Genomic DNA, 19,825 nt, shown 5'->3' on the forward strand with positions numbered 1-19,825 from the left:
ATACCTTTTGACAAAGTTGTTACTTGACAACTTACCTTTCTTTCGTCTTGGAACTATAATGATGTTTTAGCAAACACAAAGGTAAAACCTTTTTCATTTGTTGTACAACCTAACTTTTGACTGTAGCTAAACTAAATGATGGGTTTTACATCTTCTTTAAGTGATTTTTTCATATCAACAACAAAAATGGATTTTTGTAGATTAATGATGAAAATACAAGCAACCAAACTAAAATATGAAGTGAATATTTATTTATTTCATGTGAATTATATATGAACAAAAACTTTAAAATGGATAATATAATTGGTTATGAGAGAATTGTTATTCAAATGATGAAGATAAATGTAGGGATAATGAAAATGGTAAATGGGGAAAAGTGAGTAACAAGATAATTGAAGGATTAAGAGAAAAAGTTGAAAAAAAAAAATAAATCATGTGGAAATGAGTTGAGTAATAAGAAAATGAGATATATTGCTGCTTTACCGCCTAATTATTCCCGCCCAACAATTTTTCCACCCAATTCAATATGTCCTTTGTCACCTTACAAGTGAGAGACTGACAAACTTAGATGCACTGTATATCAGCAACTTTGCTACTGATAATTATTTTCTCGCTAACAGTTTTCCCGCTCAATTATTCCCACTTACCAATTTTCCTACCAAATTCATTTGTCTATTTTCATCTTATAAATGAGGGACTGACAAACTCATGTGCATTGTAAATCAGCAACTTTACTGTTGTATATTGACTAATAATTATCTCATCTACTGATGAAACTACTTCATGATTTAGAATTTCGGCTTTGTTTGATTGATGTAATAAATTTGGAAAGAATATGAATTTTATCATTTTAATAGAATATATCTTTTGTTAATTTTATTATGAGATATCTTTTATTATTTTGCAAGGAATATGAATTTTGTTATATTAATGAAAATGGATTGTGTTAAATTTATTGTTTTATTATTTATTAATTATTTTTATCTATTGTATTTTTAGTCATTTTAATTACTTAAGAAAAAAAAAACTCAAAAATCAATAATTGAGTGTAAGAGGAGAGAGAAAAGTGTAAAAGGAGAGAGTATTGTTTTGTTTTTATTGTTTTGTTAAAAACAAAACTCAAATATGTCAACATCATGGAGACAAGGTGAGAGAAAAGTGTAAGAGGAGAGAGAGTATTGTTTTGTTTTTATTAGAAGGGCAAAAATGTCAAAAACCACGTTGAAAAGTCAAAATTAGAAGTGAGTTACTACTTGGGAACAAATTGACATTATGGGTTACTATTTAGAAAATTACCATTACTAGATATCGAATTACACGACCTACTCTAAAAAGGGAGTTGGTGCTATGTTTTGAAAATCGAACCGGTGATCGAACCAATTTTGTGTTGAAATGGTTCAATCAAGTTCAACTATGGTTTGACTCGGTCGAACCGATTGATATTTATTTAGTAATTTTTTTTAATAATTACAATAATAAAATGAATAAATACATGTGTTCATTATAAATCAAAATGAATTTTTTGTACAAGAAACACAAAATAACATGTTTTTTTTTATAGATAAAGGAAAATACTTTCAAATTTTTTAGGAAGGGTTTCCTTCAAAGTTTTCATCAACAGACAACTGAATCAGAAATCTTACCGTAACTGGGTTCAAACTTAAAAAAAATTAGCTTGCCTTCGGCTTCCCCTACTAGCTAGGGCATAAGCAACAAAATTAGAGTCTCTACTCTTTACGAATAATAGCATGTTGGTTCGGAATTTAGATTATTTTATTTAGTGTTAGGTTCAACTCCTAACATTATCACTTTTTCAAAACAAATTTATAATAAGAGTGGTCCAGTTTTTCTTGGTTTAGAACTGAACCAATTCACCTGGTTTAACTACGGTTTAGTTTAGACCTCTGTTCAATCACCAATCCGGTCCGGTTTTCTAAACAGTAAGTAGGTGTCTTCCACAGTTCCTAGCCTCATACGCGAGAGGAACGGAACGAGAATAGGGTCTTTAGTCTAATTTCATATTGAATTATGAGCTCCTTGACTTATTTGGAGTAACTCTACATAAGCAATTCGAAAATGACATTTATCCAAAGACAGAATACACTAAAATGGTTACCAAAAGCAAAAAAAGATCAAAAAAGAATACTCTTTATAAACAATTTTTTTTTTGCATAATCAGAAAGGACACTGAAACAAAGGATTGTTTCATTCAATATAACGAGTAAGAATTTTCTCGTCCATTAGTCCATACTGCTTTATTTGTGCGTAGAGATCCACACGGTAGTGATGAGGGGTGAAGTCACTACCGTGTTTAAAATGTACGGTAGTGGTACCTTCTGCACGTACGGATGACTATGACTACCCCATTTCATGAGATTCCGCACTGCTGACTCAGTCTAGCTCCCAAATTTAGTGAGTCTAAAGTCTTAACATTCAACTATTCAAGATTGGAGGGTCGTTGGGCCGATTTCACATTTAAGGACTGAAGATCCAAATCAATGAATAGCACTGTGCATTCATGTAAATTTAAAACCGAAAAACTAGTGTGCACATGGTGTACCACTGTACCCATACACTGGCATTTGGACCATTTATATAGACAGAGGATTCATGTGTATTGCAACAAAGAAGTATTGTCAACGGCTCTCATTCCTGCGCACACATACATCGTGATGCACCCTAGATGCCCTCAATTTAAAATTATATGATAATTACCTAACATAATCTAATCAAGCTTAATAGAACTCTCAACTTCTCGAGTTACTAAATTGCTACAAATTAAATGGGCTGGATAAACATTTGGGTGGAGTCTGACTCTCAAGCCACAGTTCATGCATTTCAATCAGACAATGTTTATTAGAAGTCTAGAAGCGAAAATTAAAATTACATGATTGTTATAATCTAGTTTATTAGTGTAAGGCTGAACATCAATGCATTGTGGAGAGGTATATTTCTATGTTAATACTAGTATTCATGATTTCAAATGAAATATCAGAATTCCATTGGATATTTCAGTTTTTTTTTTAAAAACAAAACGGAATCAAAATTTTAATATAGTAAAAAATTACTAATTTTGAAATATGTTTGGAATAATTGAAATTTTGGTTTTTTCATAATTTGAAATTCTGAAGATTTCAAAATCTTGAACTATGACTGATACATGTGCTCGGAAAGGATGTGCGCTAGCTTTATGAACTAAACAATGGTGGAACAATAAGCCATAATTTCTGACAAAACTTGAGGACTCTGTTGCCACAATGTATATATTTATTTCTTGGTGAGCTATTGGAGTTACTCAATGAATTGTGTTTTATGCATTTTTTTTCTTTCTATTTACTTTTATGTAATTTTTCTCTTTCTAGTCAAAATTACCATTTAGCAAAAAAAAAAAAAATACAAATTAAATCACTGGTATGCAGGTAACAAGTTCTTAGATAGAGCATTTAAAACTCTAGCTGGGCATTGATGGCCTTATAAATAAGGTATTTGTTATTGCCGGACTCAAATTTGTGTTGGGCGGACTCCAAAAAAAAAACGATTATTACAAGTGTGCGATTAGTTTCAAAAAATCCAAAAAAAAAAAACAATTATTACAAGTATGTCATTGATTCCCAAAAAATTGAATTCGAAACCCTAAATTTAAACGGACGGCCGGTCGTTTGGATTAAGTCCCCAAACGATTGGCCACACCTTTGAGACTTAGTCCAAACGACCCTACTAGGTTAAGGTTAAAAAAAAATTTTGAATTTTTTCAAAGTTCAAATCGAATAAACGGCGTACGGCCACACGATGCGGGTGAGAAATCCAAAACGATGATGCAACGGTAGTATGGGAATTGAACTTATAAAAAAATAGTCACCGTTTGGACTTAGAAAAATCCCCAACGATATGGCCACACCATTTGAACTTAGAAAAATTTTCAACGATATGGCTACACCGTTTGGATTTAAGTCTCAACGATATATGGCCACACCGTTTGAACTTGGGTTCAAAAACAACGCTAAGTATCGTTTTAGGATTGAACTTTGAAAAAAATTCAAAGATTACGTTTTTCAGGCTCTTGACCGGTGTGGCCGAGTCGTTTAATTTAAGTCCTAAAAATGCTAAGTCGTTTGGGACTTAGTCCAAACGACTTAGCCGGATCGTTTAAGTTTGGGGTTTCGAATTCAATTTTTTGGAAATCAATGACATACTTGTAATAATTGTTTTTTTTTTGAATTTTTTGAAACCAATAATATACTTGTAATAATTGGTTTTTTTTGGTGGGAGTCCATTTAAATTGGGGTCCGGCACCATAAATAATGCGAGACAAACATTTTTGGAGTCGACCATTCATTGAATGTATGATGTGATAGTCTACGGCCCTGGTGCCACCATTTTGAAATTTCGATCTTAAAAGCAATAATTAGGGGTTAAGGACTTGAGGTAGACACGTGACATGTCTCACCTCAACTCTCCGAAAATCTGCCATAAGATATTTAATCGATGCATCTCATGCAAGTATATAGATATCTTTCCTTTAAATAACGCGCCCACTTACACTAAAATTAATATGCTGTTTTTCGTTTTCCGAGTATTACTCTCGCCAAACACTATTATTACAATTTATGTTATATCACTTACACTAAAATTCATACACTGTTTTTCGTTTTCCGAGTGTTACTCTCGCCAAACACTATTATTACAATTTATGTTATATCCATGCCATCCGAAATTTCATCGGAAATTATAGACAAATTTTCATCCTATTATTATAACCTATGCCATCTGAATTTTCAACAATTTCATCGGAAATTCCGGACAAATTTTCAGATATTATTTTTTTTTCCCGACAAATTTAACATATTTAGTCTAAATTAGTGGTTTAGTGGCATAGTTAGGAATTCGCAATACGGCAAAAATTCAAAGCGGAAAATATTCGAATAAAATTCGAGCTTCGATAAGAATTCATTTTTTCAATTCGGATTAAAAAAAACTGAGACGGCAAAAGTTTGGGTTCGTAAGAAATTCAAATATAATACGAAGCTAAAAATAAAAAAAATACGATAAAATTTGACAACATACTCAACAAACTTATAGTGACAATACGAACAATTCGCAAATAATTCGCCGAATTACAAACTATAGTTAGTAGGACCTTTTTACATCTAGAGCAACAAATCGGGTTGGGAATTTAAATTTTTAATGATCGATTCAAATTTAAATTTTGGAATCGGAGTTTTTTATTAACTCGATTAATTTCAGTTTCAGATAGGTAGCATAAAATAAGTATGAAAAACAATAGACACATTGCGCGTGCCAGAATAGATTTCACACTCATCGAGCCGTGCCCAGAATGCTAGTATATCTAAGGAATACGAAGGGCACTCCTCATTGTCAAGATTTATCTAAAGTGCTTGTTTAGAATCCACTTTCACTAGCAACTTTTGCACATGCAACTTTGAAATAGCCCCCATTGCTGCTTCCATTCCTTTAAGTTCCGGGCGTACTCCTTGTCTTTGAGCTTCCAAAATAAGTCATCACAGTACTACGATGCGATCATTTTTGAAATAGGCATTGCATGGTAGGCTCTAGGGGTGGGCAATGGGCTGGGTCGGGCTAGCCCGACCCTAAACATTTAAAGCCCTTCAGATATTAGGTAGGGTCGCCCCCCCTACCCCTAAAGTCGACAGATAGGGCGGGTCATAAGTCTAAATCTCAAGCCCTAAACCTGACCCTAGTCCTCTTTAAGGGCTTTAGGGTCGGGCTTTAGGGCCGGGCCTATATATTTTCTTTTTTTTTACTACATCAATTTTAAAACTCATTTATATTACAAAAATGTACAATAATCTACAAACTCAAAGTCCAACCAATCTAGTAATAATCCGTATAAGTCAAAAAATTTAAAATGCACATCCACAATCTAATGAATCAAGACATCGAGGAGTTGATTTTTGTTCTTCCTTGTACTCAAACCTCACTAAAATTACATTTAACATTGAAATACATAGACAAATAATTATATTATCATTTTAAAGGAAGAAGTAATAGATATAAAGAAGAAACATAATAGTTTTGGTTAAGGGTCATGGAAGTTGTTAAACTATTTGTAATATCATAAATTATTTCTATAATAGATTCAAACAAATATAATATTACCTTTCTTCTAATTTAAAAGTGATTCAAGCTTTGTATATGGAAATGAAAATATTGGCTTTTGAACAAGTGATGGAGAAAGGTTTGAGATTATAAATGTCATTTTTCTGACAAAGGGTGTTTTTTGTTTCTATGTTACAAATGTCCGCTCGTATTTTCTTTAATGGTGTGGAAGGAAACCTTAGTTTTAGACTTGGCTTGGATGTGAATAAAAATATAATTTATAAGAAAATAAGTGAGAAAAGAAATTGAGAATAATAAGTTATGGACTTTGACTTGATGATCAAAGGAATAAAGTCTTATTTTTATTAGGCTAGTGCTCATTGTTCTTCATGCCCCGCTAAGTTGACAAGTTTTTGTTATATAAAACAAGTTATTGGAAGTACCCTTGGGTGTAAGTGATAAATTACAAAGGACAATGTTATTTTAATTGAAAATATTTAACAAAGAGTTAGACAATTATAGTATGTGTATTTATAGTGAAAGTATGAAACAGGGCCGGTTAGGGCTTGGTTAGGGTCGGGCCTATGTTTTAGAATCTTAGCCCTAGCCCTGCCCTAGAAAGCATTAGGGCCGGCCCGGCCCGGCCCTAAACTCTGTGAGGGCTTTAGTTGTGAGGGCTTTATAGGGCTTAGGGTCGGGTCGGTCAGGGCCGGGTTAGGGTCATTAGGGCCAAATTCCCACCCCTAGTAGGCTCCATTATGAGTTGCATGGCTGCACCGTGAGCAGATCAAGTATCATCACATAAACTTCTGTGATGTTGAACTATATATTTCGGCTAAATCAGAATCACATTATCAAGTGCCACCCCTCCAACTCCTCCAAGGATTTGCTAACTCAGAAAGTCAAAATATCTAATTTAACTATTGGGGTGAAAATCATAATTAATGCACTGTGCCGATGACTAGGCAGCTGTATGCCGCGATTTGTATAGGGCCCAACCTACTCATCAATATAATATACTTATAGGGAGGGATCTATATGTTGGAGTTATTCTTCACATGAGGAGAAAATGATTTCTTCTTGCGTACGGAAGCCTTAGTGCGACCCGCGCTTTGAATAGGCTTTCCCAAGGCGCGACCCGTGCTCATGCCTTGGTCGACCTCCAGACACTTTAGCGCGACCAGCGCTCGACTTGGCCTTGGCCAAGGTGCGCCCCGTGCCCATGCCTATTTTTCGAAGAATTCTATTTTGGTGGACCACGAGTTTGCAATACAAGTTGGGGATTTTGACAAAACCTAACTAAGTCAGAAGACACGAGAGACTACACATAAGTCAGAGAAAACCCAATCTTGAAAGCTATCAAGATTGAGAGATAACCCTTACAGAGATACAAACCTGTAAAAAGAGAGGAGTGATCTAGTAAGGTGAGAGACTGCAAAGAGTGATTGTAATCTTTCTTCCTACTTTATAAAATGATTAGCTTTTGTGGAAGTAGGCATCATTGGCCGAACCACGATATATCTTTGTATTGTGGTTTGCTTTTACTACTTTACATTATTATCTGTTGTTAATAGTTGTTTAGCGAGTTGGGCATATTAGTTTGGTTGTAGGGAATATTGAGATTGTTGTATGGAGTTGAATTGTGTTCAAATACAAGTTATCTGTGTAGTGGGGAATCGATTGGTATCAGTGTTTAACCCCAACAAGTGGTATCAAAGTCAGGTTAGATTAGCCTAGGGTATTATCCAAATCTTGGCCGGAAGGTGTTTGACAAAACTCCTGAGAGAAGATTTGAGTTTAAATAACTTGTTGAGATGGACAATTCCATGAACACTCGCATGACGAACCTAAATAGGAAGAACTACACCATTTGGAAAGCCAAGATGGAATATTTGTTTTATTGTAAGGACTTGACACAACCAATTGAGAATGGAGGAGAAAGACTGGAAACGGTTGCTGCGGCTGAGTGGAGCAAGCTTGACAGAAAAGCAATTTGGTACATTCGACAGTGGATTGACAATAGTGTCTTTCACCATGTATCCCAAGAGACTACAGCTTTTGGCTTGTGGAAGAAACTCGAAGACCTCTATGAGAGGAAGTCGGGCGGAAACCAAATGCTGGTCGTTAAGAAGTTTGCCAACACGAAATACCAAGAAGGTTCTTCAATGTCTGAGCATCTTAACGAAATACATAATATCATCAATCAGATGCATTTGATGAAGATTAATTTCGGAGACGAAGTTGAGGCTTTGTTTCTATTATGCTCTCTACCCGAAAGTTGGGATACATTAGCAGTTTCTCTACGCGGAGCAACCAAAGATGGAATTGTTTCCATGGAGATGGCTACCACATCTTTGTTGAATGAGGAGACTAGAAGGAGTTCAAAAAGCAGCTCCTCTCATTCAGAGATCCTTGTCACAGAGAAACCAGGGAGAGGTAAAGGAAGAAAACCATCTCGTTTTAGAAGTGATGACAGAAGTAAACCTAGGGGTGAAGCTAGAACTCCTAAGGCAGAAAGACAATGTTACTATTGTGCCACCAAGGGTCACTTCAGATATGAGTACAGAATATTGAAGAGGGATGAGAAAAATAACTGCGTACATGAAGACATGGTATAGAGGAACGGAAACACAGGTAGAGATACTACCGCACTAGTCGACGACATAGTTGGAATTGTGTCAGATTGTGGTGTACTGTGTGATGTCTTAGTACCTCATGCCATGATACAGAGTGCGTGATAGATACAAGAGCATCCTATCACGTCACACCACACAGGGAATTCTTCACTACCTACAGCTGTGGTGAATATGGTGAAGTGAAGATGGGTAACAGTGGTGTCTCGAAGATTATAGGCATTGGAGATGTTTATGCAGAAACCAATGTCGGCTACACCTTGACACTCAAGGATGTAAGACGTGTCTCTGACATACGACTAAGCCTAATTTCGGCTGAGAAGTTAGATGACGATGGCTTTGTAAACTCGTTTGGTAACATGGTATGAAAACTGAGCAGAGGTTCCATTATAGCAGCCAGAGAGAAGAAAACTTGCTCTCTTTACAAAACACAGGCTAGTTTGTGTAAAACAGAAGTGAATGCGGCAGAAGAAAAAGCTTCCTCCGAACTGTGGCACAAGAGACTGTGTCATATAGGCATAAAAAGGATGGAAATTCTTGCTAAGTAAAAGGCATTGCTAGACATTAAAGGTACACATTTAAATACATGTACTCACTGTTTGGTAGGAAAGCAACACAGGGTGTCTTTCTAAAGATTTCCGTCTCACAGAAAGGACAATATCCTTGAACTAGTGCACACAGATTTATGTGATCCTATAAAAGCGAAGTCCCACGGGGGAGCTTTATACCTCGTGACCTTCATTGATGATACGTCAAGAAAGGTATGTGCATATAGTCTGAACACCAAGGATGAAGTACTTGGCGTGCTTGAGAAATTCCATTGCATGGTGGAAAGAGAGACAGGGAAGTTATTGAAGTGTATTCACTCAGATAATAGGGGTGAGTACATTGGGCCATCTGAAGTGTATTGCCAGAGTTATGGAATTCGTCATGAGCAGACCGTTCTCAAGACACCGCAACAGAATGAAATAGTAGAGAGAATGAACCGTACCATTATAGAGAGGATGAGATGCATGCTATCTCATTCTAAGCTACCTAGAACCTACTGGGTAGAAGCAATGCGTACAGCCGTACATGTGATCAACCTATCTCCATCGAAGCCTCTGAATAGTGACTATCCAGAGACAGTATGGTCAGGCAGAGATGTTGATTATGGATACTTGATGGTATTTGGGCAAAGGGCATTTGTGCATATTCCGAAGGATGAGAAATCCAAGCTTGATGACAAAGCCAAGCAGTGCATTTTTCTGGGTTATAGAGATGAAAAGTTTGGTTACAAACTCTATGATCTGATTATTAAGAAGGTAATCCGAAGTCGAGATATTGTGTTCTTTCACTAATGATCTTGTTGATTCAGAACCAGAAGTTCCTACTGTGGAACATGCAGAAGGCATTGAGAATGCAGAGAACCATGAGTTTGAAGCTCATGATGAGAATCATATTGCTCATGATGGGATAGAACCTATTAGTATAGAAAATGCAGATGAAGTGCATGAACCACCACCAGAGCAAGCAGAATTGCATCCTCCTGAGGCACCAGCAGATGGGACAAGGAGGTCAGACAGAGAGAAACTAGCTTCAACCAGGTATCCACCACATACGTACATTCTACTATCGGATGGTGGATAACCTATGTACTATCAAGAGGCACTTGAATGTATAGACAAAGAGAAGTGGTTGAAGGTCATGCATGACGAGATGGATTCTTTGCATAAGAATCACACTTATGAGTTAGTTGAGAAACCGCAAGGAAAAAAAATTCTCAAGAATAAATGGATCTACAAGGTTAAGCATGAGGAGAACAATCTACACCCAAGGCACAAAGCTCACCTTGTTGTGAAGGGATTTGGTCAAACGAAAGGTATTGACTTTGATGAGATTTTCTCTCCTGTAGTGAGGATGACTTCTATCCGGGTGGTATTGGATATGACTGCAAGTATGAACCTAGAGGTTGAGCAGCTAGATATTAAGACAGGTTTTCTTCATGGAGACCTTGAAGAAAGATGTCTATATGGACTAGCCAGAGGGGTTTGAGGTCAAAGGTAATGAGCACCTAGTATGCAAGCTGATAAAGAATTTGTATGGGTTGAAGTAAGCACCGAGACAGTGGTACATAAAGTTTGATTTCTTTATGGCGAAGCAAGGATACAAGAAGTCTGCTTGCGATCATTGTGTGTTTGTTCAGAGATTTCCAGATGGGGATTTCATAGTGCTCTTGTTGTATATGGATGATATGTTGATAGTTGGCCCAAACATCAACAAGATATCCAAGTTGAAGAAAGACTTGAGTAAGTCCTTTGAGATGAAAGATTTCAAGCAAAGTAGATACTTGGAATGCGGATCACTCGTGATAGAAAGAGTGGGAAGTTGTGGCTTTCTCAAGAAAGCTACATTGAGAAGGTGTTGAAGAGATTCAACATAGATCAAGCGAAGCCAGTCAGTTGTCCGCTTGGTGGTCAATTCCGCATGACCAAAGAGATGTGTCTAAAGGGTGAACATGAGTAGAATCAGATGGAAAAGATTCCTTATGCATCCGCAGTGGGCAGCTTGATGTACGCAATATTGTGTCCAAGACCGGATATTGCTTTCGCCGTTGGTGTTGTAAGCCGATTTCTTACAAATCCGGGTAAGGAACATTGGGAAGGTGTTAAGTGGATATTGAGATATCTCAAGGGCACTTCCAAATCATGTTTGTGTTTTGGTGAAAGTAATCCCTTACTTGAAGGTCACACTGATGCAGACATGGCAGGTGATGTTGACTCGATGAAGTTCACCTCCGGTTATCTGGTTACTTTTGCAAGGGGAGCAGTTTCTTGGCAATCTAAGTTGCAAAAGTGTGTTGCCCTCTCCACTATAGAAGTCGAGTATATTGCAGCCATTGAGTGTTACAAAGAGATGCTATGGATGAAGAGGTTCTTCGACGAACTAGGGCTAAAGTAGAAACAATTTGTAGATCTATTGACAATCAGAGCGCTATCCATCTGAGCAAGAATCCGAGTTTTCATTCTAGATCCAAGCACATACATGTGCGTTATTATTGGATTAGAGAAGTACTCGAATACAAGCATTTGTGTATCGAGAAGATCCATACCAACAATAACGGGTTTGATATGATGACCAAAGTTTTATCAAAAGGTAAGTTTGATGTTTGTTGTACTACCACCATAATGGTAGCAGACTCCTCCTGTTGATTTGGAAATTGCATGGAGGTATCCCCCCTCACTGTTTGGGAGGGGGAGATTGTTGGAGTTATCCCTCACATGTGAAGAAAAGCATTTCTGCTTGCGTACAGACAAAGCTTTTTTAGCGACCAGCTCTGAATAGGCTTGCCCAAGGCGCTGGGACTGCGGCGCAAGGCCATACCTTGTCAACCTCAGGGCACTTTTACCCGACCGGCCCATGCCTATTTTTTGGAGAATTCTATTTTTGTGGACTGCGAGTTTGCAATACAAGTTGGGTTTTTTGACAAAACCTAACTAAGTCAGAAGACATGAGAGACAACACATAAGTCAGAGAAAACCCAATCTTGAAAGCTATCAAGATTGAGATATAATATTTACAGAGATACAAGCCTGTAAAGAGAGAGGGGTGATCTAGTAAGGTGAGAGACTGCAAGAAGTGATTGTAATTTTCCTTCCCACTTTATAAAACAATTAGCTCTTGTGGAAGTAGGCACCATTGGTCGAACCACGATATATCTTTGTGTTGTGGTTTGCTTTTCCTGTTTTATATTAGGGTTATTTAGGGATTGGTCCTACTTATTTAGGGGTATTTAGGGATAGGTCATAAAATTATCGATTATTACGCTTTAGTCCTACTTTGATCGATTGACCTTGAGTCGTCTCAGTTGACCGTGGTCAACCCATTTTATAATATTATATTTTTCATTTTTTTATGAAAATGGCCAAACTACCCTTGAGCGGGCTTGACCAGACTATCTCTAAAATGGAAAGCCCATGAGTTTTATTCCAAATTTTGAGATTGTTCCGATATATATCGGTCAATTTAATTTGTTTTTCAGATTTCCGAAATTGAAGAAACTTGTCCAAATTTCTCACTTTCCACAAACCCTTCTCACAGACAATTCATCAAACACCTACTTTAAACCAACATGTCTCGATCTATTTCTCCTAAGCCGCCACTAGTTTTTCTCTCCACTTCCAACTCCAAATCAAACTACTTTTCTATCCAAATAAAACAACTCCAAATCAATCCCCCTTTTAACAATTTTCTCATAAACCAAATAGGAGCAGCATATATAAGAACTCAAGGAAGAAGAAAATAAAGATGTGTAGATCGACTGATAATAATGATTTTCCTACCAACGAGATCGTTTAAAGATCAAAGTGTTTTATCTCCGCTTATTGATCTTAAACGATGAGAGGCATATCCGGTGACTATTTCCTAAGAAGGTCCAAGTTAGGCTGGTTTCATTCCGTGTAGGCAATCTTGTTTATGGCCAACGAATCCCTTGCTTGTTTGGTGGTTGCAATTGTCTGGGATTTCAATATCAAGCGCACCTAGCAATAGGAAAGCAAGAAGAACTTATTGAGATAATCTATTCAAATCTTTCTTAACTCTGAGCTGTATGGGGTATGGCTGTAGGCGAACTGCTAGATCCATCTTTAGTTCCTAATTCCAATGCCTTTGTCAATCTTACAAAGATGCTTTTTGAAAACCTCTCCCTGAAATAATCACTCTTCGTTATCTCCCTCGCATTAGTGAAAATCATTTGGAAATCAATGATGCCAAGATTCAATCAGATGCATACGCTTACATAACTCTTCACCGAGTCAGGTCAGCTGAGAAGAACAAAGAAGCAGTTTTCGCGAGTCGCGAACGCGTTTGAGTGTTAGGATTAAAGTGAAATTTGGACAAAAACTCATGGGCTTTCCATTTTAGAGATAGTCTGGTCAAGCCCGCTCAAGGGTAGTTTGGCCATTTTTTATAAAAAACAAAAATTATATTATTATAAAATGGGTTGACCACGGTTAACTGAGATGATTCAAGGTCAATCGATAGAAGTATGACTAAAGCCTAATAATCGATAATTTTAGGACCTATTCCTAAATACCCCTAAATAAGTAGGACCAATCCCTAATTAACCCTTTTATATTATTATCTATTGTTAATAGTTGTTTAGCGAGTTGGGCATGTTAGTTTGGTTGTAGGAAATATTGAGATTGTTGTCTGAAGTTGAATTGTGTTCAAATACAAATTATCTGTGTAGTGGGAAATCGATTGGTATCGGTGTTTAACCCCAACACTATATACAACATTTTCTATATAACAGTTTATACATTTATTTATTTTTTAAAGTTGACCTAAGAGTTAATATTTTGTGGGTATGATCTTATCACTATATAGATCATATCCACAAAGTTTTAGTTTATTTTTGAAATCTCTATTCTTTTTAAAAGTAGATTTGAAAATATGATTTTTTTAATGGTTAGGATTTGAAATTTTGCAACTCTCTTTTGGCATGTTTAGAAATTTCCAAACGAACCTATTTTTAGTAGGAATGTTCTTTATGCCTCTATGGTGAGAATGTGAGATCCACAAAAAAATAAAATTTTATATGAATTTGTAGAATAAGATATAGACTATTGTATAAAGTGTTGTGTATAGATCCATGGGAGGACCCACTGTATAGGCAGGGTATTCAAGTGAATACCCTCAAGTTTCTCCCAAAAAAAATAAAAATAAAATAGTAGGCTTAAATGTTTAATATTTAACTTAACCCATTAGTATTTAGCCAAAAAAAAAACTTGGCTCATTAGTTAATGATTTTTAATATTTTGGATTAAGGACTTTGTAAGACTGTAAGGTAGGCCAAGTCCACACTTTTACTTTTACTCCAATGAGTAATTCATTTCGTTTTTTTCTAGTAAATTTTTCAAATGTTTTTGATTTCTCAATCACCTTCTCTATTATTTGGACATTTTCTCGGATTCATTTATCAAACCATCTTGAATTCTCATTTCAATTTCTCGCGGGTATCTTTTTGAAATCATATATTTATACCGTTATTTTTTTTTTATTTTTATTTTACATAACACTAAAGAAAATTTTTGTTGTTGAATTTTCGACTTAGCTTGAATACCTTCGAGGAAACTACGGAGTCTGCCCCTGTATAGATCCTTCCTAATATATTTATATAAATATAATTGTGCATCCCAAGAACTCTGCCACAATGTGTATTAATAACTGATATTAATAGTACATATCATTGCATAATCAATGGCATCTAATATGGGCTGATTGGCAGCATATATCCTAGATTCCTAGAGCTTTTCGTTGTAGAATCGGGTTTTTACCCAGAAGTTCATAACAGATATTTTGGACACACAATCAGTGAAGTGGAGTTTTCAGTTGCCCTCGCAAATGGGCCCACTGCACGACTCACCGCGTTAACATCCGACTTGGAGGTGACGCCAATATAACGACATGTGTTTGTTCAATAATACAATTTGACTTTTTCTTTCATCCTCAATCGGTTTAAACTTGGAATACAAGAAAATGTATGGGCTTGGGCCTAATGTTATGTATCTCTGATAGGGGAGGATACAAACTTCTTGTTCGGCTTAGGTGAGCTGAATGCTAGAATCAAACTCAACCTGTTAACATGCCTTTAAATTCAGCAAATCCTTCTTTTTTGGTTTGGCTTGGTTCAAGTTTGACGGGCATAATATTTTACAGAGATCCAAATCACATTTTTTGGTATGACTACAGTCTACAGTCCATAGCATTTTAATAGGTGTATGGGAAAAACAAAAAGAAATGAAAGAGAGGAAGGAAGAAAAGGAAGAGGAATTAGCCTGTTCATAACCAGTCATTTGGCTTCATTATATGTTTTTTAAAAATTTGTAAGGTACTTTAAAACCTATCCCTATCCCTATCCCTATCCCTATCCGGGCACCTTCTATTTTGTGTTGGATAGACCCAAAAAAAAAATATTACAAATTTATTATTATCCTAAAAATCTATTTTGTGTTGGATAGACCCAAAAAAAAAATATATTACAAATTTGTTATTATCCTAAAAAACATGTTTTGTGTTAACATATTACAACCTCCTTTTGCCTTTACCTTATTTGTCTTCTCCTACATCCCCACTTTTAAAACTCCAAATTCTAAATCAACTTTTTAATGTAATTCCAAAAAACAACATTTAATTGAAATCAACTTCTATATAAAACACAATTTTGAATACTCTTGAGTGGGGGGAGAAGAAGATGAAACCAAAACTGGTTGTAGCCGGTTTTCTTAGTTTTTTTTTTTTTTATTTAGATTCTATGTTGTGCCCAACATAATTAGATGCCATAAGTGGAGTCGGGTCCAACACAATTTGGAGTATGTGAATAACAAGAAAAACTATATAGATCGAAATGGTCAAATAGTAGTTTTCCAAAATAGTACACATGTCATAAAAAAAAAATGGTTATAATGATTGTAGAAGCATGCTTAGCACGGGACGAATTGCATTTAAAAAGACGATGGTCATTCAATGTGTATAAACGCGTCTGTTTAAAAAAATGTTTGACCTTCACCGTGCAAATTGCTAACATGGTATTAGAGTAGCACCAAATATACCCTTTCTGTGGATGTAGTTCAGCTAAACACAGCTAGGTATATTAGATTATTCTTTAACACAATGGAAATTTAACTAGCACAACAACAACAACAAAAATTACTTGTGGTGGTTGTATACTTGTATAAATTGGCAAATATGTATACGGTTTTTATATATTATGTACATATTTAGTTGCGTTCAAGCTAGCTTCAGGGAAGCATTAATTGCATGTATATGAAAAACACTATCGGATGGTGGTGTAAGAAAGAAACATAGCAAATACCTTGTTCAAGGAGTGACTCTCCAGGACAGATGGGGAAAAAGTAATTTTCAGAACCAACTTTTTTTTTAATCACTCACAAAGACTGAGTAGATAAAAGGTTAAATATTCCCTGCAAAATTAAAAACGGCTCGAATAGATGAAAAATCAAGTATATTCTTGACGCAAAATAATAAATGGGCCGACCCAACCAAATCGACCCAGTGTATATAGTATAAACAATCATTGTTCATACCTCAACATAATATGTGCTCAGTAAGAAACTAAGTATGAACAATTATCGTTCGCACCTATTGAAGTATGAATAACCATTGTTCGTATGAACAATCATTGTTCATACCTCAAACAATCACTGTTTATACATCAACATGAGCTATGAATAGTAATTGTCCATACCTATAATCATTGTTCATACCTCAACCTGAGCTACAAAAAATCATTGTTCATCATATACCTATTTGGGATATAAACCTCAACATAAATATGAACAATCATTATTCATATCTCAACATAATATATGGTCAGTAGGAACATTTATTAGAGTATGAATAATCATTGTTTATACCTATTTGAATTGGGATATGAACAATCATTGTTTATATGTTTATATCTCAACATAATGCATGATCCTTAACATAATATATGGTCAGTAGGAACACCTATTGAAATATGAATAATCATTGTTTATACATATATGAATTAGGGTATGAACAATCATTGTTTATACGTTTATATCTCAACATAATGCATGATCAGTAGGAACATATATTGGAGTATGAACAATCACATTGTTCATACCAAAACGACAAAAAAATGTAAAATTGGAAAATATTTATTTCAAATCCGAGCTATTTGTCCTTACAGATTATTTTTAATCGAAAATTGGTTTTTAGGGTTATTTTCACCCGAAAATTGTCCTTGAGAGTGATAAAAAAAACACACTGGTTCTGAGAGTGATTTTCACCCGAAAATGAGCCTTGGGACCAATTTCTTGTACTTGCTTTATGCCACTGCATTTACGGAAAGTATGCTTGGAGGAGTATACGGAGGCGGTACAAAGTTGAAAAACACTTCATTTGCCACAATCATACAAGTTTTCCTGGGAAAGTTGAAAGTTTAAGGTTATTTGGTCTGGTCTTGCCCTTCGTGATACGACACTGCAGTATTGACTTGTTCGCTTAAGGCGTTAAGAGTCAAGAGTCATGGTATCTTATACAAAATGTGATGGGACATGGGTGGTCGATGGTTGAATTGAGGACTAGAGATCGATGTCAGTGAAATAAATTCTTGCATTCATGCAACTGTAGTTTTCTTCAATAACGAGCTTCGATGGTTGAATTGAGGACTAGAGATCGATGTCAATGAAATAAATTCTTGCATTCATGCAACTGTAGTTTTCTTCAATAATGAGCTTATTATGCAATTTCATTCTCTTACTACATGCCTTCCTGCTTTTTTGTTGTATTCCTCCATCATTAGTATCTTCTGCAGCAAACATCTTAAGAAATGGAACAGATAAACATGCCTTAATTACCTATCAACGTTACAAGTTCATGGAATGAGTTTTACCAATTTTGTGAGTGGGAAGGAGTTGCATGCAGTCATAGACATCAAACATGAAAGGGTGTCAATGGAGTTTTCTGGATCCTTTCCTACTTCTTTATTTAATGCTTCAAAGCTCCAAGAGATTAATATGTATGATAACCAATTTACTGGAAACATTCGTCTTCATGTGGGAAATTTAAAGGAGCTTCTTATACTAAATTTAGCGCAAAATCATCTAGGAAGTGGTGAATTTGGTGATTTAGATTTCCTGACTTCTTCAATCAATTGTAGCAATCTAGAAAATCTCAGCTACAACAAACTTGGTGGTGCCCGGCCAGTGAGTCCACAAGTCATTCCGCAGATCAGCTCCTTCGGTTTTATGCACATGGAAATCAGATTTCTGAAAACATTATTCCTACTTAAATTACCAGTCTCCAAAACTTTATTTTATTGACACTATCTGCTAACTCCTTAACAGGTAGTATTCCCATAGACATTGGAAACCTGCAAAAGCTACAAATACTGATATTATTTGGGAACCGTTTATCGGGACAGTCGGACAGACCCTTCCTCCATAAGGAATATGTCTCAACTATTTGTTCTTCATTCCACAAACATGTTTGAAGAAAGTATCGCTTCAAGTCTAGATAACCAAATTTTACAAATATTGGACCTTTCTTCTAACAGGTTTACAGGCACCATACCAAAACAAAAAATTGGTCTTTCGTCTCATTTAATTACCCTTAACTTTGTCACATAATTCATTGAATGGACCCATACCCCACACTTGGTAGCAGTTCAAGTTTGGAATACATCTATTTTCAGGGTAATTTCTTCCAAGGAGCCCTTCCCTCGGCACTTAGTTCTTTGAATGGCCTTCAAGTATTGGATGTTTCACGCACCAACCTATCTGGAAATATTCCTATATGGACCTAGAGAGGTTCAATTCCCTTTACAAAGTTTAAACCTATCTTAACTTTCAATAACTTTGATGGAGTACCAACCATGCAAAGGGATCTTACTTTCTATTGTTGGAAACTACAAGACCTGTGGGGGCATTCCTAAACTTCAGTTACCTAAGTGAAACATTCAAATGTTCAAGAAAGGCCCTCTTGCTTTAAAGGTGGCACTAATTGTAGTTATCCCATCACTATTTATGGTGGCATTGTTTATTTTATTTTAATCTATTTGAGGAAAAAAAAAGGGGTCTAAAGGCCTTCTGAACAATTCCTTGGAGATCTTAGAAGGATTTCTTACAATGATCTTGAAAAAGCAACAAATGGTTTTTCCTCGTTAAACTTGATTGGTATGGGAAGCTACTGATCTCACACTTATGGAAGGTGGTGTTAGGTCTGACGCAACCACGCCTAGAGCCCACACAAGATATTGAAAATAGGTATTAAACTTAAAACCAATTAGTAAATCTGCTCTAGGATTTATATATTGATCAGCTAGGCATTTACAGATTTCTCTCCAAACTTGTCCCCAATTTTATCCACCACTGAGCCCAATTCACGATTGGGCTTCATCTATACATTGGGGGTTTTAACTCAAAAGGCCTTAGCGCTATTAGGTGTCAGAGCCCACTTTATCATTTGTAGTGTTGCTTCTTTGCTACTGGATGTCGACTATTCTGCTATTCATTCGGTCCACACCCAACACGTGGAGCTTCCAAAAGTTTGATGGCCGAATGTCATGCCTTGACAGCAGTTCGACA

At 35.9% G+C, this 19,825-nt stretch overlaps 1 protein-coding gene across 1 annotated transcript; it reads left to right on the forward strand.

Annotated features, from left to right (window-relative positions):
• Positions 1–18,193: 18,193 nt before the first annotated feature.
• On the forward strand, positions 18,194–19,044 carry LOC147512234 (receptor-like protein 41). The gene is made up of 2 exons (XM_086598684.1): positions 18,194–18,445; positions 18,934–19,044. The coding sequence occupies exons 1-2, from the start codon at positions 18,194–18,196 to the stop codon at positions 19,042–19,044; spliced, it is 363 nt and encodes a 120-aa protein (XP_086454810.1).
• The last annotated feature ends 781 nt before the right edge of the window (positions 19,045–19,825 follow it).

The sequence above is a fragment of the Coptis chinensis genome, chromosome 3 (assembly GCF_015680905.1).
Source record: "Coptis chinensis isolate HL-2020 chromosome 3, ASM1568090v1, whole genome shotgun sequence".
In the NCBI taxonomy this organism is placed as follows: Eukaryota; Viridiplantae; Streptophyta; class Magnoliopsida; order Ranunculales; family Ranunculaceae; genus Coptis; species Coptis chinensis.